Below are 23869 nucleotides of genomic sequence, written 5' to 3' on the forward strand. Positions count from 1 at the left end.
TACAGAATGCATTCATTTTAATCTCCGTGTTACCCAAAGTGTCAACCATTGCATACCATCAAAGCAACATCTCTGTCTTGGCTCCAAAGTCCAAAGTCTCATTGTCTAAATGAGGTATAGGTGAGAGCTAGGTATGATCCATCCTGGAGACATGGCCCTTCAAAATGGGAGGACAATAGATGGGAAAAAGCAGTCATTGGTCTTAACCAATTTAAAAATCTAGCTGGAAAAAGTATCCAGGCTTTAAGGCCAGAGAGTATTCTCTGAGCTCAAGCTGACTTCCTAGGAGCCCTCGCTTTTTCATGAACAGAAGCACTTGTTTATAGATGAGTAGTTTTATCAGCTTGTTTCCTGCTTTTGGAATTTTGGGGATTCACAGCCTTCTTTCATTTTGTTCTTTTTCTGTCCTTCAGAATCTCAAGTTGGCAGTTCTGCTGGTGTAAAATTCTCAACCTTGTGGATCTGTCATGGGAATTCACTTCATTAGACAAGAGGCTCCTCCACAGAACTTTCCTGGATAATCCCATCTCTGTCCTGGGTTTTGCTGCAATAATTGAGAGGATTCATGAGTCACATGCCTAATCTCTTAACCTATCTCTGTGAATGAATATTCTGGCCTTTTGATCATTCTCAGGCACTAGAAAAAGGTGGTTCAACCATATCCTTGGCTTTTTCTCCAGAGCACATTTACCAGTGAATCTCCTAATTTTAGCATCTTTTGGTTAGGCTAAGGTTTTTCTCAAATCACCAAGTTCAGTTTCTAACAGTACTTCCCTAGGTTATCTCTTTGCTCTTGCATTTTGTTTTATTTTTTTATAAGGGATTTTATTCATTTATTTATTCATGAGAGACACAAAGAGGCAGAGGCACAAGCAGAGGGAGAAGCAGGCTCCTTGCAGGGAGCCCGATGCAGGACTCGATCCTGGACCAGGATATGGTCAACAGCTGAGCCACCCAGGCGTCCCTATTTAATTTTTTAAAGATTTTGTTTATTCATTTTTTTTAATTATTTATTTATTCATGAGAGACACAGAGCGGCAGAGACACAGGCAGAGGAAGAAGCAGGCTCCCTGCAAGGAGCCCAACGTGAGACTCGATCCTGGACTCCGGGATCACGCCCTGACCTCGAGATCATGCCCTGAGTTGAAAGCAGATGCTCAACTGCTGAGCCACCCAGGCGTCCCTTTGTTTATTCATAAGAGACACACAGAGAAAGGCAGAGATATATAGAGAGAAGACGACTCCCCACGGGGAGCCTGATGTGGAACTTGATCCCAGGACCCTGGGATCACGACCTGAGTCGAAGGCAGATGCTCCACCACTGAGCCACGCAGGGACCTTTTGCTCTTGCATTTTACTACAAGCATCCGAAAGAAACAAACAAACAAAAAAAACCCTCAGCTAAATATCCAAGTGGTGTATACAAATTCTGTCTTCCACATAACTGTAGGATACAACTCAGTTATGTTTCTACCATATAAGGATTCCCCTTTCTTCCAGTTTCCAATATTCCCCAATTCCTTCTGAGCCCTCACCAGCAGTGCTTTTAGTGTTCATATTTCTATTTATGTATTCTCTAAGACTACAGATTTCCTGTTGAGCTCTTCACCTCCGAGTCCTCACTAGCAAGAGTTGTTAACATCCACATTTGTACTAATTATCTGTAGAAAGCATTCAAGGTTTTTTCTCTCATCCCTGTAATTCTTCTAGCTTTGTTCATTGCCCAGTTCCAAAACCACTTCTAGGGTGGCCCGGATGGCTCAGCGGTTTAGCACCTGCCTTCAGCCCAGGGCCTGATCCTGGAGACCCAGGATTGAGTCCCACGTCGGGCTCCCTGCATGGAGCCTGCTTCTCCCTCTGCCTGTGTCTCTGCCTCTGTCTCTATGAATAAATAAAATCTTAAAAAAAAAAAACAAAAAAAACCACTTCTACATTTTAACATGGACTGATCTAACATGATTTTTCACTTGGATTTTTTTTTAAGTAGGCTCCACGGCCAGCATGGAGCCCAATGCCGGGCTTGAGCTCATGACCCTAAAATCAACATGTGCGATGAGATTAAGAGGTGCTTAACCAACTCAGCCACCCAAGTGCCTCAGGATTTTTCACTTGTATTGACAGTTAACTATACATATATCGGTTCAGTGTTGCCTCATATCAAGATTTCTGTGTGAGATTTGATATAAGTCAAAGTAACTCTGTAGGCCAAATTCGGTCTGCTGGTCAGTTTATAATTATTATCTAGATTAGAGATGTGATCTAATGATAGGTCATTATTGTGGATGCATAGATAGATATATATGATGGATACTGGGATTTATGTACAGAAATTCTTAGCACTACAGAAACTGTTCAAATTTACAGCGGGGCTGGGCAGCCCTGGTGGGCCAGCAGTTTAGTGCCGCCTTCGGCCTGGGGTGTGATCCTGGAGACCCGGGATGGAGTCCCGCATTGGGCTCCCTGCATGGGGCCTGCTTCTCCCTCTGCCTGTGTCTCTGCCTCTCTCTCTCTCTGTGTGTCTCTCATGAATAAATACATAAAATCTTTTAAAAACCCAAATTTACAGGGGGGGCTAAGAAACACAGCATAGGATGGAGCGGTTGGCACAAAAAAAAGGCAGCGCAGCGCTATTGTCTGTTCCTTTCCTCATTTGGCTATTATATCTCACGAGCCAGACCTATGGGGTGGAGAAAAAAAAAACAAGATAGGATCCCAGTAGGGCAAGGCCTGTAAATATTATATTTGGTTATTTGGGCAGCCCCAGTGGCTCAGCAGTTTAGTGACGCCTTCAGTCCAGGGCGTGATCCTGGAGACCCAGGATCGAGTCCCATGTTGGGCTCCCTGCATGGAGCCTGCTTCTCCCTCTGCCTGTGTCTGTGCCTCTCTGTGTCTCTCATGAATAAACAAATAAAATCTTTAAAAATAAATAAATAAATTTGGTTATTTAAGGGCTAACAGAGCTTTCACAAAACCTCTGATGGAATTGGGTAAGGGCACATAATAGATGTGACTGCAGATCATGGGGTTTTTGATTTTGAAATAATTATTGAGAATTTTACATAGATTTGTTCTGAGTACCTTATATATAGTTGCCTCTTTTTTTTTTAAATTTTTTTTTTTATTTAATTATGATAGTCACAGAGAGAGAGAGAGAGAGAGAGAGGCAGAGACATAGGCAGAGGGAGAAGCAGGCTCCATGCACCGGGAGCCCGATGTGGGATCCGATCCCGGGTCTCCAGGATCGTGCCCTGGGCCAAAGGCAGGCGCCAAACCGCTACGCCACCCGGGGTTCCCCTATAGTTGCCTCTTTTAACAATAGCTCTGCAAGGCAAATGTCCCAATTTCATGATGAGGAAAAATGAGAACAGAAAGGTAAGTACTATTATGACAATTTCACAGACTAGAAATTAAACAGGTTGAGTAAGTCATCTGAGGCTGTTTAAATTGTCTCAAAGGGATCCCTGGGTGGCTCAATGGTTTAGCGCCTGCCTTTGGGCCAGGACGCAATCCTGGAGTCCCAGGATCGAGTCCCACATCAGGCTCCCTGCATGGAGCCTGCTTCTCCCTCCGCCTGTCTCTGACTCTTTCATGAATAAATAAATAAAATCTAAAAAAAAAAAAGTCTCAAATGAGAAGGAGGCATAAACAGAGGGATTAGTCACGTAGCAGAATGGAAGAAGGGTGCTGCAGGCAGAATGAACACTATGGGCAAAGACAGGATCAGTATGCACAAAGGAAGGACATTAGCCAACTGTAGCAATGGTATAATCAGGATGCTTTTAGTTTTAAGTACCAGATAAGTCTGACTCTTACTTGTTTCAACACTAAAGGGAGTTTATTGGTCTACATTACTGAAGACTGAGCAGTGCGCTTGAGGCAAGGCCTCATTCGGCAACTCACTGATGTCACCAAATATGGAATCTTGCCTTGTAGTCTTAAAGTGGCTTGACAGCAGCTTCTGGTATTACATTTGTTTTGACACCCAGCAGAAAATATTCCACCCAGCCCTGCAAGCCAAGTCCTGAGACCAACTCTGGGTCAGCTTGCGTCTTAAGCCCACCAATCAATGTTGGTAGGGAGATGGCATGGATTCTTTAGCTTAATTTTTTTTTTAAAGACTTTATTTATGGGATCCCTGGGTGGCGCAGCGGTTTAGCGCCTGCCTTTGGCCCAGGGCGCGATCCTGAAGACCTGGGATCGAATCCCATGTCGGGCTCCCGGTGCATGGAGGCTGCTTCTCCCTCTGCCTGTGTCTCTGCCTCTCTCTCTCTCTCTGTGTGTGACTATCATAAATAAATATTAAAAAAAAAAAAGGACTATTTATGAGAGAGAGAGAGAGAGAGAGAGAGAGCGCGCACATGAGCAGGGGGAGAGGCAGAGGGAAAAAGACTCCCTGCTGAGCAGGAAGCCCCAATGCACCTTAACCTAGCTTTCTTAGTCTGTTCTTAAAGCTGGGGATGTAGTTCCCTTCCCCAAAAACTAGGATTCCCAAATGGAATTCAGGTAAATGGGTGGGGAGAATGAAAGGTGGAAGGACAATCCATGTAGGTAATGCCTCCTGAATCCTGTTTTTTTTTTTTTTTTTTTTTTAGATTTTATTTATTCATGAGAGACACACACAGAGAGAGAGGCAGAGACACAGGCAGAGGGAGAAGCAGGCTCCATGCAGGGAGCCCGACGTGGGACTCGATCCGGGGTCTCCAGGACCACGTCCCGGGGTTAAGGCAGACGCTCAGCCGCTGAGCCACCCAGGCGACCTCTCATGGTTCTTCCACGTCTGAGTTCAAGATGTTTGCTGCCTTAGTCACTCTTGGCGGTGAACAGAGAGGGCAAGGGAAGACATGTCCACGCTTTTCATGGTACTGCCTACGTGGCACAGATTCCCTCTATTCAATTCCCATTGGCTACCACCTAATCACAAACCCACAAGTAGCTGCCAGAAAGGCGGTAAGATGGAATGTAGTTGGGTGGCCATAGGTCCACCTAAAACTTTTAAGGAGACAACCTGCCCTTACCGCGGTTCAGGCATGCGCTCCTGGTGTCTGTTTTTCTAAGTACTTGTCTGTCCTGTCTGATCCTGAACCACAGGTCAGCTGCTTCCCCGCTGGCTTGTGCGTCTGGGCTGGAGCTCAAGTGCCAACACCGGTGAGCTCCTCCGGCAGACGCCGTCGCCACGGCTGCGGCACCTCAAGCGGGAGCCGCCGAAGCGCGCTTACTCTGCTACCGTCCGTGCCGCGAGCTCCCCAGCAAGCTCGGACACCACCGTGAGCGGCCTCTCCCGGGGGTCTTCGGAGGCCAGGGTGCCCATCACACATGGCTGCCCGCATCTTCCTGGGCGGGGACACCGCCTCTCGAGCCAACCTCCGCCTCTGAGTCCGGAGCTCTCTCTTCCCTGGGCCTTACATTTCTCTCTTTTTTTGAAGGAGTGTGATTTCGAGCACTGGTCGGGCTCTCATGAGCCCCACGATTCCAGGAGAAGAGCTCGGAAGCTGCAAGGCCCACGTAGATGACGGGGCCACGCGAAGGGGCTTACGAGGCCGGCCGGCGCGGTGGGGCTCGCGGAGCGCACGCGCTCGCCCCGCCCCGCCCGGCCCCGCCCCGCCCCGGGCTGCGGCTGCGGCTGCGGCTCCGGCTCCGGCGCTGCCGAGCCCCCTTCACGCACCCTGGTTCAGCGGCCCGAGCCCGCCGGTGAGGACGAGCGGCCTCCAGAAGGGCGTGTCTGCCCTCCCCAGAAGCCCCGGGGTGGGGGTGGGGGGGACGGCAACCAGCTTGCGCTCCCCGCCGCCGCAGGACCAAGAGTTAACACGAGACCGTTTGCACTGGTTATCGCGAGAGCAAAAACCAGGGGCGGAGCCCAAACGTGTCCGTCCCACTACGCAAGCGCAATTTCGCCAACGGCCCCGTTCGTACGCGCGTTTGGGTGCAACGTCCAGACGTCCAGACGTCTAGGGAAGGCCCGCCCCGCAGGAGCCCGCTGGCATTTCCTCCTCCCGGTGTCAATTCTCAGTTCACTTCCGGCCCCTCACTTCCGGTCCTTCCCCTTTGTCCTTCCGACGGAGAAGTCGGTGGTGTGGGCCGCGGGAGTGACTCAGTTCCTGCCAGGGTCGGCCTCGCGCGAGGCGGTGAAGCTTCGGGGGCTGGGGCCGCGGGGCCCCAGGGCGGCGACCTCACGCAGCCATGGTGAGTTGGGTGGGTGCGTGACGGAGGGAGCGAGCGGGCGGGCCGTGAGGGTTCCTGGCCGTGTCCGGGCACTCGCGGTGCAGGGGCGCAGGCTTCAGACTCCTGGGCGCCTGTAACTTGGCCTTCTCCTCCTCCCGGCTTCCTCTGTCACAGGTTGTGGGGGGTGAGGGAGCCTCGGGCGGAGTTCCCGGCCCCCGCCGCATGTCTGCGTCCGCCTAGCGCTCTGAGTTACCGCTCGGGGAAACTGAGGCACGGAGCGGCGCCGGGAGGCTCCCAGCCACGGAGCGCGGCGCGGGTCCACCTGTTTGTCCCCAAGCCCCGCTCGGGAGACGGGCAGCGGTTGTGACCACGTGTGTCTGGGAGGTTTGAAGGTTTATTCGTGAGACAGAGAGGCAGAGACACGAGCAAGCTCCTTGCGGGGAGCCCCATGCGGGGACTGGATCCCAGGACCAGGGATCACGCCCTGAGCCCAGGGCAGGCGCTCCACCGCTGAGCCACCCGGGGCCCCTCAGCCTTGCTTTCTTCATGTCTGCCGTGGTGTCCGGCCGGGCCCCGGCCCTGGGTGTTGAGTGACGTGGGATGCTCGGCAGCGTGCCGTCCCAGGAGGGTGTGCTCTGTGTGGTGCGAGTCGCCTGGTGGCTTCCCCAGGCGGTCAAGAAGCGCTCCCTGCGTGTGACTGTGAGAACACACATAGCGTTGGCACACAGAAGCTGCCCAAGCAAGTCTGTAACCATGATATTTCCATTAAGTGAAGCCCCCATAGGAAGGACACGGCGCAGTGACGGAGTAGAAGTATTGCAAGCTCTTGTAGAGTAATGAGCCCAAGATCCCAGGATGGAGAGAAGCCAGTGGGCTAGAAGCAGCCCTTTCTGTGGGAGAATGACTGCCTTACACTGCCCTGCTCAGCCTTGAGGCTCTGTTCCTGAACTCTAACAAACGGGGGATCGCACCTCTCCATTCCCTAGCAGGGGAGAAGGATCCCTGGGCCTGGATATTTCTGGGCGCAGGAGCTGTTGGTTATTTTATCACACCATCACACGTTCCTATCTGTGGGCTTACCTAACCCTGGGTACATGCCCTTACCACATTGATTCGTTGTTTTGGGGGAAAGTTCCAGTAGGTTCCCCCAAAAAGAAGACCCTTGGCTAAATTGCCAGCACCTACTATGGTGTTTTAAAAATGAAGTAAGCAGGGGGTCCCTGGGTGGCGCAGCGGTTTCGCGCCTGCCTTTGGCCCAGGGCGCGATCCTGGAGTCCCAGGATCGAGTCCCGCGTCAGGCTCCCGGTGCATGGAGCCTGCTTCTCCCTCTGCCTGTGTCTCTGCCTCTCTCTCTCTCTATGTCTATCATGAGTAAATAAATAAAATCTTAAAAAAAAAATGGAGTAAGCATTGAGAAACATTAAATTAAATATTTAGAATCTCTAGGATTTAATGAAATAGGACACTGCCTTAGCCTTCAAGATGGCTTTCTCTGCTCTGTTTTATTTATTTATTTATTTGTTTGTTTATTTATTTATTTATGATAGTCACAGAGAAAGAGAGAGAGTCAGAGACACAGGCAGAGGGAGAAGCAGGCTCCATGCACTGGGAGCCCGACATGGGATTCGATCCCAGGTCTCCAGGATCGCGCCCTGGGCCAAAGGCAGGCGCCAAACCACTGCGCCACCCAGGGATCCCCCCTCTGCTCTGTTTTATTCCTTAGTAGGTAATGTGTTCATGTGTCCACCAAGCCTTTGCCAAGTTTGCTTCTGTGTTCACTGAAAGGGAGAGCCAGAAAGGAGATTTAAGCTCATTTTTGCTGAGTATCTATAAACTGCATACCTGATATTTTCAAGTATTTTCCTCATTAACTCATCATGACATTCTCTGTGAGATAAGAGGTTTGATCCCTGTTGTAAAGGTGTGAAAACTGAGAGACTGCTTCTCAGGGATGGTAAGTGGAAGACCCGGGGGTAAAATTCAAGTCCCTGATTTAGGAAGTACTCTTTTTACTTATGCTACAACCCAGAAAACATGTTCTGTGCTTGACACTGTTTCATGGACAATGGTCTTGACACCAATGTGACAATACTTACATAAAACTCAGGTTGGAAAAGCCAGTCTTTTCTTCCTCAAATTCTCCTGGCAGGAAATAGTCAATTGGGATGCTGAGTGGAAAGGACCATGGTGGTTATAAACCCAGACAAAAGGTAGCAGCTTCCAGTTGGGAAGAAGGGACTGCAGAAGAACTTTCTGAGATGGTAATGACACAGGTGATACATTTTGAAGGATAGTTAGGAATTAGCCAGATCCAAGGGTGTGGGGACAGTGGAGGGAGCAGTGTAAGTAAAGACAGGATTTGAACGTCATTTGATTTTTGTTGTTGTTAACAGTGTACATAAACTAGTTCAAACTGCGCTTGTGACTGTCCTTGTGATAACTTTTCTCTAAAAAGTACATTAAAAAAGGATATTTTAAACATGGGCATTTTTTTCTCTTCTCTATTCTTTTAGGCCCGAAATGCAGAAAAGGCCATGTAAGTATCAACTCAATTTTGTCCATAAATTTTATGTAACTTAATTATCTCCACAGAGCACTTTTTGTGTTTATTCCTTTTGGTATGTTTCTTTCTCTATGTGTGTTAAAATAGTATTCCCATATTTGCTGTTAGTTTTCCCCGCATATATTCACTGACAGATCCTAGGACTTATACTGGATACACATTAGTTCACTTGGGAATAGTGCAGGGGCTGTGAGAGTGACAACGTGGCATCTCATGATACTACCTTTTAACATCTGGATGTCTTGCTCACCACAGTGGTCTGATCAGTACAGTTTCCCAGAGTCTTTAATGCACAGTCTAAGTAAAATTGATACTTGGGTGTTTAAGAACATTAGTGGCTTTTTTTTTTTTTTTAAGATTTATTTATTTATTTATCATAGACAGAGAGAGAGAGAGAGACAGAGACAAAGGAGGAGGGAGAAGCATGATCCATGCCGGGAGCCCGACGTGGGACTCGATCCCGGGACTCCAGGATTGCGCCCTGGGCCAAAGGCAGGCGCTAAACCGCTGAGCCATCCAGGGATCCCCATTAGTGGCTTTTTTAAGTTCCACTGTTGGAACAGGGAAACCCATAACTTTAAAATAAAATTAAAAAAAAAAAAACGTCATAACTTCTCTGTAGTGTCTTAATCTCTTGCACATGCTCGTGTATGCTCTCTTTTTTTGTGAATAATAATTATCATTAAAAATATAACATATATGAATAATAGTAATGAATGGCTTATGTTATGGTCATGAGCAGATCTTCCCCATCTAGGAACCTGGGTGATAAATCTGAGCAGTATCTAATGGAGTCTTCTCTCTTCCTGGTAGGACGGCCTTAGCAAGATTTCGCCAAGCTCAACTGGAAGAGGGAAAAGTGAAGGTTGGTGTAAATCTTCCTCATGAATTATAAAATATCAAGAACAAATGTGGTAAAACTCCCTCCTGAGCAGACTAGACTTCCTATTCGTTTCACTGTCTGTACTTGCTGACATTCTTACGAGTCTGCACACTTGAAGTATAGGTGTACCTCTCTAGCTGGGGCAGCGTAATGATCTAGCTGTTGCTTCTGCCACCGCCTCTGTATTATGATGGTTGGCTTCCCATATGATCCGAACTCTGTCTAATATTGAATAATAGGAAGTGCTGTGGAGCAGCTCTAAGTGGAAACCAATAAATGTCTCAACATACAGAGGTTCAGCCAGGTCAGGAATAATAGGTACCATTGTTTCAATACTTCTGTTTTCTTTTTTTTTTGTTTGTTTTTTGTTTTTTAAAGATTTTATTTATTCATTCATGAGAGACACAAGAGAAAGAGACACAGGCAGAGGAGAAGCAGACTCCTTGCAGGGAGCCTGATGTGGCACTCGATCCCAGGACCCTGGTGATCATGACCTGAGCCAAAGGCAGTTGCTCAACCACTGAGCCACCCAGGCATCCCAATACTTCTGTATTTTTTTTTTTAATTACACACATACATGCTCATGAGCTCACATACATGTATGCTTGTTCTAAATACTGATAACCATTATTTCTTAAGATAATATGAATATACCATGAAATGGATATAACTTAGCTTATTTAGCCCTCTCTCTATTACTGGACTTTTAAGTTGTTTCTTTTTTTTTTTTGTTAATTTTTATTTATTTATGATAGTCACACACACAGAGAGAGAGAGAGAGAGAGAGAGAGAGAGGCAGAGACACAGGCAGAGGGAGAAGCAGGCTCCATGCACCGGGAGCCCGACGTGGGATTCGATCCCGGGTCTCCAGGATCGCGCCCTGGGCCAAAGGCAGGCGCCAAACCGCTGCACCACCCAGGGATCCCACTGGACTTTTAAGTTGTTTCCATTGGTTCACTCTACTACATACAGTGCAGTGTATGTATGTTTTTGCATGTATACTTACTTCCTCAGTAGAGACTGTGGGATGAGATATAAAGCTTGATGATGATCATCTGGACCTGAAGCTTCACATGTATTTTTAGACTGTTCAGCATTTAGTCTTCAGGGGTTAATCAACTGCAAATACTGCATAAAGCTTGTAATTATCCAGTGGTAACATGTATTTTTCTGCTTCTTAGGAACGAAGACCCTTCCTTGCCTCAGAATGTACTGAGCTGCCCAAAGCTGAGAAGTGGAGACGACAAGTATGTTCTGGGTGAATTTAGTCTTAGTAGAAGTGACAAGTTTCTGATTGTTTCTTTTTGAAATGAAGTGTAGTTGACACAGAATGTTCCATTAGTTCAGGCATACAACATGGGGACACCACAAGTACAGCTACCATCCGTTACCATAAATGCTGTCAAAATATTATTGACTATATTCCCTATGCTGTACCTTTTTACCCACGACTTACCATTCCAGAACTAGAAGCCTGTCCCTCCCATACTCCCCTTCACCATTTTGTCTACCCCCACCCTCTCGCCTCTCACAATCATGAATTGGTTCTCTGTATTTATCGAAATGCTTATTTTATATCTTGTGTATTGCAAATAATAGTGCAATTAACATTTTTTTAAATTAGTGTTTTCATTTTCTTTGGGTAAATACCCAGTAGTAGAAATGTTGGATCTATAGTATAGTATAGAATCTCTTATTTTTAATTTTTTTAGGAACCTCCATACTGTTTTCCATGGTGGCTATATCAGTTTACGTTCTCACTAACAGTGTGTGAGGGCTCTCTTTTCTGTACATCTTTGCCAACACTTGTTGTTTCTTGTCTTTTTGATTCTAGCCATTCTGACAGGTGTAGGGTGATACCTCATTGTGGTTTTGATTTGCCTTCTAATTGTTCTTATGTAAATGATTTTTTTTCCAGAATTCTAAGTTTTTTTTATTTTTTTATTTTTTTTTAAGATTTTATTTGTTGGGGTACCTGGGTGGCTCAGTCAAGCGTCTGCTTTCAGCTCAGGTCATGATCCCAGGGTCCTGGGATCAAGCCCCACATTGGGCTCCCTGCTCAGTGGAGAGTCTGCTTCTCCTTCTTCCTCTGCCCCTCCCCCTGTTTGTGCTCTCTCTCTCTCTCCTCATTGTCTCTCAACTAAAATCTTTTTTTTTTTTTTTTTAAGATTTTATTTATTTATTTGACACAGAGAGAGAAAACGCAAGCAGGGGGAAGAGGCAGAGGGAGAGAGAGACAGAAGCAGACTCCTCACTGAGCAGGGAGCCCAATGTGGGGCACGGTCCCAGGACCCTGGGATCATGACCTGAGCCACAGGAAGACACTTCACTGACTGAGTCACCCAGATGCTCTTAAGTATTTTTAGTTACTAATTTTGAGTTGTTTTTTCTGTGCTTTCAGATACATTCAAAAGTCATGAGAATTTACTGTCTTTTTTTTTTTTCCACAGATCATTGGAGAGATCTCTAAAAAAGTGGCTCAAATTCAGAATGGTAAGCTAACCTGTTTTGAAATGTTAATTCTCAAATCCACAATTAGACTTGGGGATTTCAACACTTTTCTCTCAATAATCAATAGAATAAGTAGAAAAATCAGTAATGACATAGAAGAACTGAACAATAATATTAATCACTTTGACATTTATAGGATACTCCAGGGGATGGACATTTGTCAGTATCTGGAGAAATTTTGATTTTTACAACTTGAAGTGCTACTGGTATCTAGTGGATAAAGCCGGGAATGCTGCTAAGCATCCTACAAAGAATTATTTGACCAAATATCAGTAGTGCCACTGTTCAAAAATAATTCAAAAGGAGGGGATCCCTGGGGATCCCTGGGTGGCGCAGCGGTTTAGCGCCTACCTTTGGCCCCGGGCGCGATCCTGGAGACCCGGGATCGAATCCCATGTCAGGCTCCCGGTGCATGGAGCCTGCTTCTCCCTCTGCCTGTGTCTCTGCCTCTCTCTCTCTCTCTCTCTCTCTGTGTGTGTGTGACTATCATAAATAAATAAAAATTAAAAAAAATAAAAATAAAAATAAAATCTTTAAAAAAAAAAAAAAAGGAGGGGATCCCTGGGTGGCTCAGTGGTTTGGTGCCTACCTTTGATCCAGGGTGTGATCCTGGAGTCCCGGGATCAAGTCTCATGTTGGGCTCCCTGCGTGGAGCCTGCTTCTCCCTCTGCCTATGTCTGCCTATATCCCTGCCCCTCTCTCTCCCCCTCCACTCTCTCTATATGTGTCTCATGAATAAATGAATAAAATCTTAAAAAAAAAAAATTCTAAAGGAAATTAAAACCTGAGTAGTCCTTTATCTATTTAGGAAATAGAAATTTTTTTTTTTTTTTTTTTTTATTTATGACAGTGACAGAGAGAGAAAGAGAGAGAGGCAGAGACACAGGCAGAGGGAGAAGCAGGCTCCATGCACCGGAAGCCCGATGTGGGATTCGATCCTGGGTCTCCAGGATCGTGCCCTGGGCCAAAGGCAGGCGCCAAACCACTGCGCCACCCAAGGATCCCGAGAAATTTTTTTTTAAGATTTTATTTATTTATTCAAGAGAGACACACACAGAGAGAGAGGCAGGCCCCATGCAGGGAGCCCGACATGGAACTCGATCCTGGGTCCCCAGGATCACGCCCCAGGCTGATGGTAGCACTAAACCGCTGAGCCACCCGGGCTGCCTTTTTTTTTTTTTTTTTTTTTTCTTTTTAAGTAAACTCTATGCCCACTGTGAGGGTTGAGCTCATGACCCCAAGATCAAGGGTTACTATGTTGTACTGACTAAGCCAGCCAGACACCACTATATCTGTTAAAGAGATTGAATTCATACTTTATAGAGATTGAATTCATACTTTATTTTATTTTTTTTTAATTTTTATTTATTTATGATAGTCACACAGAGAGAGAGGCAGAGACACAGGCAAAGGGAGAAGCAGGCTCCATGCACCGGGAGCCTGACGTGGGATTTGATCCCGGGTCTCCAGGATCGCGCCCTGGGCCAAAGGCAGGCGCCAAACCACTGCGCCACCCAGGGATCCCTGAATTCATACTTTAAAGCCTTCCAGCAAAGAAAACTCCAAGCCCAAATGGTTTCCGTGGCCAGTTCTACCAAACATTTAAGGAAGAAATAATACCAATTTAACATAGTTTCTTCTAGAAAATTGAAGGGGAAGGAATACTTCCTCATTTGTTTAATTAATTTTACTATTAGCGTTACTGTGATGCTAAAATCTAAAAGATACATTACACAAATAGAAAAAAACTGTCACCTAATATTCCTCATGTGTATAGACACAAAAATCCTCAACAGAGTATTAGCAAACCAAATCCAGCAATTTATAAAAAAGGATAATAAATCACAACCAAGTGGGATTTACCCTGGGAATGCATGGCTGATTCAGCATTTAGAAATTAATATAATTCATTGTATCACCATTCTAAAATAGAGAAACCACATGATCCTTTCAGTAAATACAGAAAAAGTATTTGGTAAAATTTAATATTCACTCATGATAACAACTCTCCACTAACTGGGAATAAGAGGGAATTTTTTTTTTTTTTACCCTGATAAAGCACTTCTACCAAAAAAACCTATAGCCAGCATTATACTTAATGGTGAAAGATTGATTGCATGTTTTCCTCCTAAGAGCAGGAACAAGGCAGAGATACCTCTTCTTACCACTTCTATTCGAGGTCATACTGGAATTCCTAGTCAGTACAGTAAAGCAAGAAAAGGAAATAAAAGGCACACAGATTGGAAGGGAAGAAATATAATTTTCTATTCCCAGATTATGTAGAAGATCCCAGGAGATCTATGGAATGATTTCTAAAATAAATAAGTGAGTTTAGTGAGGCCACAGAATAGAAAGTCAATACACAGAAATCAATTCTACTTTTATAAACCAGCACTGAAAATTTTTTTAAAAAGTGCTCTTTACAAGAGCACCAAAAGACAGGGAATACCTAGGTATAAATCTAACAAAATACGTGTGCAATCTGTATGCTTAAAACTACAAAACACTGATGAAGGAAATCAGAAGAGACCCAAGTACGTGGAGGGATACACAGCATTCATGGATGAGAAGACTCAGCATAGTAATGATGTCACTTCTGTCTTTTCAACTACTCACAACCAAAATCCCAACAGATTGTTTTTTGTATAGGTTGCCAGATTTTTTTGCTACATTTTGAGTGGAAAGGCAAAGAAGCTTGAATAGCCAAATAGTTTTGAAAAAGAACAAGATTGGAATATTCATACCACCTAATTTAAGATTTAATATAAAGCTACTGTATTGCAGACGGTGTGGTATTGGTGAGAGACAGATGGTTGGAACAGAGTAGGAAGTATAGAAATAGGACCACACATGTGGTCAGTTGACTTTTGACAATGGTACAAAAGCCATCGAATGGAGAAAGGGAGGGATACTTCCTTGTGACAGCCATGTGATATTTTATTCCAACATATCAGGGTTCCTTAGCTATTCTCCTTCCTCTGGTGGGCTGCCCCAGCTGCTCCCAGCTCTTGGCCACCATAGACCACATCTCAGGAAAGTCCCTTGTGCATATTCCTTTATATAAGTCCCTTAGGCTTAATACTTAACGGTATAGTCTCTGCCAAAAGATGTCCCCGTTAATAACACATTGCTTTCCTGAGAGGGTGAGACCAACACAGAATGCTCACAGGCCCTGGTGCTTAGGCCAGCCTCACTGCATCTTTTCTGGTGTTGGATGCTAGGTTCTACCACCACGAAGATGTTTTAATAGTTGTATGAATGGAACTGCCTGCAGTTCCTGCTTGCTTCAGTTTATATTTCTTCAGTTACTACTCAGGATGAAATTGTTTTTCAAAGATTTATTCCCCCTTGGGCTGGTGGGAACTCTGTTCATAATCCTTGCCTTTTCCTTTATGGGATGTTGATGGTTTTTTAAAATAAATTCAAATGTGTATTTTTGTGCTGTATACCTTCCTAAGTGTTGACATTCGTTTTTGAGGGTATAACATTGAGTGCTGTTTTGAGGAAATGATATTAATGTGTTTGTTTTCTAGCTGGTTTAGGTGAATTCCGGATTCGTGACCTGAATGATGAAATTAATAAACTGCTAAGAGAAAAAGGACACTGGGAAGTCCGGATAAAAGAGCTGGGCGGTCCTGATTATGGGGTGAGTACATGGAGAACCCCATGGATCCTGGGGGTCAGCTAGCGAGCTTTGTCAGGCTGGGTAGCTTTGCATCCCCTGCAGCTCCCAGCCCATGCCTGCCACAGAGCAGGCACCTGAGCAATGAAAGGTTTGGAAAGTGCCCATTGGATGTGGATAGGAAACATGGAAAGGACCCCATACCCATAGCACAGCCCTCAGAGCAGACAGGGCACCTGAGTTTACTGTCCAGTTTTCTTGAGTAAGCCACTTAATCTCTCTGGGAGCCTCTTGTTTAAAACTGAGCCTGCCTGGCTCAGTTTGTGGAACATGTGACTCTTGATCTTGGGGTTGTGAGTTTGAGCCCCATGTTGGGTGTAGAGATTACCTAAAAGAATACAAATCTTTTTATTTTTTTATTTTTTTTATTTTTTTTATTTTTTTTTTTATTTTTATTTTTTTTATTTATGATAGTCACACAGAGAGAGAGAGAGGCAGAGACACAGGCAGAGGGAGAAGCAGGCTCCATGCACCGGGAGCCCGACGTGGGACTCGATCCCGGGTCTCCAGGATCGCGCCCTGGGCCAAAGGCAGGCGCCAAACCGCTGCGCCACCCAGGGATCCCCAAATCTTTTTTTTTTTTTTTTAAGATTTTATTTATTTATTCATAGAGACACACACACAGGGAGAGAGAGAGGCAGAGACACAAGCAGAGGGAGAAGCAGGTACCATGCAGAGAGCCTGACGTGGAACTCGATCCAGGGTCTCCAGGATCACGCCCTGGGCTGTAGGCGGCGCTAAACCACTGCTCCACCGGGGCTGCCCAAGAATACAAATCTTAAAAAAAAAAAAAAAGAAAAGAAAAAGAAAAATGACCGTGGTCTCTTTGCATCATCTCTGAGCTCCTTGGGAGTCAGAGCAGCCATTGTTGGGTTCTTTACCTGAGGGGGTCTCAAGGGCCCTCCATTCTTTACTTTCTTTGAACTTTCATGAATAAAATCCTCTAGACTAGCTGTTAGGTTTTTAGGACCAAGACCTCTATTGTGAAATACATGTATATAAACTCTCTGTCATAACCTGATACGTACAAAAATGTACTGAAAAAATAGTATGTGTGATGCATGTTGATATCCTATTCTGTTGTATTCTTATGTAAAGGATCAGAAATGGATGATTGTGACCCACTTAATTGATTTCATGACCTACTCCTGGGTCTTGACTTTAAAAAATACTACCCCAGAGCCCACCCTGTTTGTTTGTTTGTGAAGAGAAGTATCTTAGGTCATTTGACCTGATCAGTGAGCTGTAATGTGTTAGGCAGGAAATACATGAAGTTTTCTGACATGCTGGTATTTGCATTTTTATGGAAGTTTAACACAATTCTCACTTTAGTACCTGGCATAAAAATGAAGGAGAGGCATTCATGTTTCTTGAGCCCTGGTTCTTGGCACTGTGTGAGGAGCTTTCTCAGTTACTCTCTTTAGCACTTCTGTGACAGTGATTCTGTGTATCCTGTCGTATAGCATTAAAGTCATGTGGAAGTGGGGTGCCTGGGTGGCTCAGTCAGTTAAGCATCTGCCTTTGGCTCAGATCATGATCCCAGAGTCCTGGGATCGAGCCCCAAATTGGCCTCCCTGTTCAGTGGGGAGCCTTCTTCTCCCTCACCCTCTACTGCTCCCCCTGCTTGTGCTATCTCTCTGTGTCTAATAAATAAAACCATTAAAAAAGAAAAATAAGAAATAAAGTGGTGCAGAAGTTGTTAACCCTCCTAGAAGGGTGCTTAGGTGGCTCAGTTAAGTGTCTGCCTTCGCCTCAGGTCATGAGCCCAGCGTCCTGAGATTGAGCCCCACATTGAGCTCCTTGCTCTGCTGGGAGCCTGCTTCTCCCTCTGCACCCCCCCCCTTCTCTCTTTCTGTTTCTCGTGAATAAATCAATAAAATCTTTTTTTTTTTTTTTAAGATTTTATTTATTTTGGGGATCCCCGGGTTTCTCAGTGGTTTGGCACCTGCCTTCAGCCCAGGGCGTGATCCTGGAGTCCTGGGATTGAGTCCCGCGTCGGGCTCTCTGCATGGAGCCTGCTTCTCCTCTGTCTGTGTCTCTGCCTCTCTCATGAATAAATAAATAGAATCTTAAAAAAATATATATTTATTTTATTCATGAGAGACAGAGAGACAGAAAGAGGCAGACACAGGCAGAGGGAGAAGTAGGCTCCATGCAGGGAGTCCGTCGCAGGACTCAATCCCGGGTCTCCAGAATCAGGCCCTGGGCTGAAGGTGGCACTCAACCGCTGAGCCACCGGGGCTGCCCCCAACTGTGCTTTATTCACTAACAGTTTATCAGAAACATATTTTCATGTTAGTAACCATTTGTAACACTATTTTGAAAAGCATTTTTGAGAAAGTTGGAAAATTAGTACAGAGAATTCTCATACACCCTTACAGATTTACCAGTTTTTGACACTCTGCTGTATTTACTTTGTCATTTTATATTTGTACTTTGATATTTATTTTTTCTGAACCATTTGAAGCTTAATCATGCTTCCTTACCCTGAATAATTAGTATCTCTGTGTTTTCTTTTTTTTCTTCTCTATGTATTTCCTTTTTTTTTCTCTGTATATTTTCTAAGAGTAAGAATGTTCCTCATAACTGTGTAAAGTTATCAAGTATAACATTTAACTTTGGGGAACCCTTGGTGGGTCAGCAGTTTGGCACCGCCTTTGGCCCAGGGCGTGATCCTGGAGACCTGGGATCGAGTCCCACGTCAGGCTCCCTGCATGGAGCCTGCTTCTCCCTCTGCCGGTGTCTCTGGCTCGCGCGCTCTCTCTCTCTCTCTCTCTCTCTGTCTCTCATAAATAAATAAATAAAATCTTAAAAAAAAAAAGGACAGTTAACTTTGATATGATCATTTTATCCAAACTACTTGGCTGTTTCACTGATTTTCCCAATAATGTCCTTTTTAGCATTTCCCCTTCTAAGACAGGACCTCATCCAGAGTCACATAATACATGTAGTTGTTGACATCATCATTTTTTAAAATAAAGATTTTATTTATTTGAGAGAGAACATGTGAAAGATAGTGAGAACAAGTAGAGGGAGGGGCAGAAGGAGAAGCAGACTCCCCACTGAGCAGGGAGCCTGATACGGGACTTGAATCCAGGACCTTGGGATCATGACTTGAACCAAAGGCAGACACTTACCTGACTGAGCCACTCAGGCACCCTGACATCATCATTTTTAATGGATAGAATTCTATCATCAGGATGTATTTCATTTGTCTTTTACTGCTTGTCATTTAAATTATTTACAATTGTTTCTTTAAGCTTTTGTCACTTAGGTTATATAAGTATTTTCCTAAGGCAATATGAAGTTTGATAAGAATCATTTTGAAGGTATAGAATATATTCCATCCTTGACTATGCTATAATTTAAATCATCTACATACTGTTAAGTATTTAGGTTGATTTTAATTTACCAAAAAAATGTATTTTCTGTGTACATCAGTATTTTCCCACATTCAGTGCTATTATCTTAAAGTATATTTGCAAACACGGAAATAGTGGGTTAGAAGATCAGATCCATTTTCTCTTTTTCCTTCCCAATAAGAAAGTTGGTCCTAAAATGCTGGATCATGAAGGGAAAGAAGTCCCAGGAAATCGAGGCTACAAGTACTTTGGAGCGGCGAAGGATTTGCCTGGTGTCAGAGAGCTATTTGAAAAAGAACGTGAGTAACTGCTCATGTTTCTCTCATTGTTGATGATCATCATAACAGATCTGTAGGCTAGGTGCTCTTCCTGTATTGTTTCTCAGCTACACAGCAGTGGGGTCAGAATGATTGTTCCAGACTTTTTTTTTTTTTTTTTTTAAGATTTTTATTTATTTATTCATGAGAGACATAGAGAGAGGCAGAGACACAGGCAGAGGGAGAAGCAGGCTCCCTGCAGTGAGCCCGATGTGGGACTCGATCCCAGGATTCCAGAATCACGCCCTGATCTGAAGCCAGATGCTCAACCACTGAGCCACCCAAGCATCCCAGTTGTTCCAGATTTTAAATGAGACGCTGTAAGTTCCAGGAGTTGTAGTCATAGGCCCAGGGCACGCAACTGGGGCTATGCAGTGGATCCAGAATTGACTGGTGCCAAATTCTCACTCTTTGCATGTGCCAGTCTTACCACGAATGAAGAGTTTCCCTGTTTGAAGTTTCCTCAGATGATCAGAGCAGGCTCCACTGTTCACTGAAACAAGTTCATGTTTTAGATACTTACTAGTTGAAAAAAATCCTACCTAAAGAACGAGTACAACATTGGGTGGAACCCCAGTGGGTATAAATGGAGAAAAGTGGATTCACACTGCTGGTCCCCTCACCTGTACTGCCTTCTCCCTGCTTTGCCTTGGGGAGCTTCAGCCAAACTTTAGCCTTCCCAAACGCAGTTGGAAACCACTAGCCAGGAGTGTTCGTGGATTTTAATTTTGCATTTTAGGAAAGTAGTCTAAAAACTTTATAGAAAAAAGTATGAATAGCAGAGAAGAATGACTCCAGTATTTTCACCACTGTTAGTATTCTGCTGTGTTGCCTTCCAGTCAGTTTTTCTGTTGGTTTAAAAATATAATTCTACCTGTATTAAGCCCTGCTTATTTTATTTATTTATTTATTTAACTTAATTTAATTTAATTAATTAATTTATTTATGATAGTCACAGAGAGAGAGAGAGAGAGAGGCAGAGACACAGGCAGAGGGAGAAGCAGGCCCCATGTACCGGGAGCCCGACGTGGGATTCGATCCTGGGTCTCCAGGATCGCGCCCTAGGCCAAAGGCAGGCGCTAAACCGCTGCGCCACCCAGGGATCCCAAGCCCTGCTTATTTTTAAATTAATTATGCCCAAACTGTTTTGCATGCATTATTAACAACACTTAAAAATAATTCAGGGTAGGGGCACCTGGTGGCACAGTCGGTTAAGTATCTGACTCTTGATTTTTTTTTTTTTTAAGATTTTATTTATTTATTCATGATAGACACAGAGAGAGAGAGAGAGAGGCAGAGACCACAGGCAGAGGGAGAAGCAGGCTCCATGCAGAGAGCCTGATGCGGGATTTGATCCTGGGACACCAGGATCACGCCCTGGGCCAAAGGCAGGCACTAAACTGCTGAGCCACCCAGGGATCCCTGACGGTTACAATCTCAGGTTCGAGAGATCAAGCCCTGTGTCATGCTCTGCGCTTAGCAGGAAGTCTGCTTGAGATGCTCTCTCTTCCTCTCCCTCTGCGCTACCATCCCCACCCCACTAAAAAATAATCTTTAAAAATAAGAATAATAATTCAGGGTGCTGATTAGCTCACTTGGTGAAATGTGCAACTCTTCTATCTCAGGGTTGTGTGTTTGAGCCCCATGCTGCGTGTAGAGATTACTTAAAAATAAAATCTTTAAAAAAAAATCTTTAGAAAATAATTCTTAAGTTTAAGTATTATGCTGTTCATTATGAAAGTAATATAATTTTATTACAGAGAAGTTGTAAAATACAGAAAATCAGGGAAAAAACACTCATATTTTCACATCTTGTAGATGACAATTGTTGACCTATTGGGGCATGTTTCCTCCCAGTTTTTATTTTTATTTTTTTAAAGATTTTATTTATTCATGAGAGACACAGAGAGAGGGGCAGAGACACAGGCAGAGGGAGAAGCAGGCTCCCCACAGGGAGCCCGATGTGGGACTCAATCCCCGGGCCCCAGACCCCCAGATCAGGCCCTGAGCCAAAGACAGACGCTCAACCGCTAAGCCACCCAGGTATCCCCCTCCCAGTTTTTAAAGGGAAGTGATAACCCAACAGTTTGGTCAAAGAATCAAAGCTGATAATTTAAGAAGAAAAAATTCTTATATATGAAAATACATGTGCTGAAGGGGGGCTCCTCTATTGAGATTATGCTCTACATGTTACTTTTTTTAATTTGCATTTTTCTAAATCAGTTGTCGATTTTTAAAAATAAACAAAATGCTTAAGTCTCTCTCTTTTTTTTTAAAGATGATTTTTTTATTTGAGAGAATGGAGGAGAGAATGCACAAACAGGGAGGAGGAACAGAGGGAGAGGGAGACCAATGCAGGGCTGGATCCCCAGGCCTGGAGATCATGACCTGAATCAAAGACAGGTGCTTAACTGAATGTGCCACCCAGGCACTCTGAAAGTGCTTAAGTCAATCTTAATGAGTATAATTCAGATAGCACTGTCCCTTGGTGCTATCTGGGTCCCCCCATACCTGTGCCCCTGGATTACTGGTAATTATAATTATCTATTTTGGTACATTTCCTTCCAGGTCTTTTTTATGCACTTACATGCTTATTTCATCAGCTAAATTTCATCAGTATGAGTGACAGATGACTCAACCCCAGTTCGGCTTAGGCAGAAAAGTAAATTTATTGACTCACATAACTGAAAAACCCATGGGTAGTTTGTCTTCAGGAATAGCTGATTCCAAGTCACATTTGCTCCATGTTGCAGTTTTGACTTCCATCCTGTGAACTTCTTTTTCTCTATCTGGCCTTCTGCTTGTGGTGGCAAGTGGTCCATCATCAATTTACATTTTGTTCTCTCTCAGCGAGAGATTTTTTTTTCCCCAAGCAGTTCAGGCAAAACTCTTAGAATTGAATCTGGTTGGCTTTGATTGGATCATAGTCCCATCCTTAAACCAGTCCTCGTGACTGGGAGGAACACAGTGTTCTGAGTCGAGTCAGCCCAGTGTTAGCCCTGTACTTGGTCCTGGGTATAGCCAGCATGGTCAGGGGCAGGGACCAAGAGTGGTGGAGGGGCAGACAGAGTTGCTGTTACCAGCGTCAGGGTGATGGGTGGAGGCCTGCCAAGTCACGGTGGCTCCCCCATACCTGTTGTGTTGTGTTCTGCATTGATATCTTCCCATCCTTCTGCTTAGAGCTCTGTGAGTGGATGTGAAGGATTAAAAGCATATGAAACTTCACATAACCATTCATACATTGGGTAGACCTTTAGCTATTTCTAGTTTTCCAGAATTATAAAACTTTTGTTGATCTGATGGTTGAAAATCTAATATTTTTACTTTTTGTTTCTTTGATTACTAATGAAATCAATCACTGAATTTAGTTATTAATTAAAATTGTTATACATATAAATTTTTTCTTCTGAAAATAACAGCTTTTACTCTTTAACCTATCTGTTGGGTTATCATTTCCCCTTTGATTTTTTTTTTAAGATATTTAAAAAATTTTTAGTAATCTTTACACCCAACATGGGCTTGAACTCACGACCCCGAGATCAAGAGTTGAATGTTCCACTGACTGGGACAGGCAAGCGCCCCTCCCTTTTGATTTTCAAAAATTACTTAAATATTCTGAGTAGTTCAGAATATTAGTCTGAAAATATTTTCTTCAGGACTTTCTCATTTATCTTTTTGATTTGTTTTTAGTTTCTTTTGTCTTATCTATATACTTCTATTTCTCCATCATATTTTTTTCATTAAACCTCGCGACATTTCCTGTGTTATCAAAACATCCATGAAATAGTGAAAGAGGGGCTGTAGTGACCCCATTCCATACTCATCCTGTGGTTTATAGCCTTAGTTATTCTAGGTTTTCACAACTCTGTAACAACCTACATCTCTCTCCATACAGCTTTGCCAGAGTTTGTTTTTGTTCTTTAAATTAAGATAAATTTCTTCTCAATAGACTAATAGGGTTAAAGATTTCAAGACTGATTTGAAAAAGGTTTGTACCACTTACATAATTCTGTTGCTAGTATAGGAAATGCCTGTGTCCCCGTATTTTCTTGAGCACAAATACTCCCTGCCTGCGTAACATGGTACAGGATGCAGGCTCCGGGGTAATTGTGGGGTATTTAGCTAAGTTGGTGCTATTTCTTCTAGCTCTTCCTCCTCCAAGAAAGACACGTGCTGAGCTCATGAAAGCAATCGATTTTGAATACTATGGTTACCTTGATGAAGATGATGGTGTCATCGTGCCTTTGGAACAGGAATATGAAAAGAAATGTAGGTCTACAAGCATTTCATTTTCTCTTTTCTTTCTTTCTTTCTTTCTTTTTTTTTTTTAAATAAATTTATTTTTTATTGGTGTTCAATCTACCAACATACAGAATAACATCCAGTGCTCAT

General features: G+C 44.0%; 1 protein-coding gene and 1 long non-coding RNA gene across 4 annotated transcripts in view; one reads left to right on the forward strand and one right to left on the reverse strand.

Annotated features, from left to right (window-relative positions):
- Nucleotides 1–6098, reverse strand: LOC144289474 (uncharacterized). Its single transcript, XR_013357350.1, has 2 exons — nt 5016–6098; nt 1–544 (listed from the first exon to the last, which is right to left on the reverse strand). It is a non-coding gene; the product is annotated as an uncharacterized LOC144289474 (long non-coding RNA).
- Nucleotides 5728–23869, forward strand: part of ISY1 (ISY1 spliceosome associated protein) — a 26019-nt gene continuing 7877 nt past the window's right edge. The window contains exons 1-8 of one of the 3 annotated variants that reach the window (XM_077857621.1): nt 5749–6180; nt 8673–8695; nt 9536–9587; nt 10787–10852; nt 12056–12098; nt 15650–15762; nt 19342–19459; nt 23624–23746. In XM_077857621.1, the coding sequence (XP_077713747.1) occupies nt 6178–6180; nt 8673–8695; nt 9536–9587; nt 10787–10852; nt 12056–12098; nt 15650–15762; nt 19342–19459; nt 23624–23746 (541 nt within the window). In that variant the 5' untranslated portion in view covers nt 5749–6177. Of the gene's footprint in view, nt 6181–8672; nt 8696–9535; nt 9588–10786; nt 10853–11773; nt 11958–12055; nt 12099–15649; nt 15763–19341; nt 19460–23623; nt 23747–23869 lie in introns of those variants that run through there. The other 2 variants (XM_077857622.1, XM_077857623.1) reach the window with 2 other exon arrangements.

This window comes from Canis aureus, chromosome 19 (genome assembly GCF_053574225.1).
Source record: "Canis aureus isolate CA01 chromosome 19, VMU_Caureus_v.1.0, whole genome shotgun sequence".
In the NCBI taxonomy this organism is placed as follows: domain Eukaryota; kingdom Metazoa; phylum Chordata; class Mammalia; order Carnivora; family Canidae; genus Canis; species Canis aureus.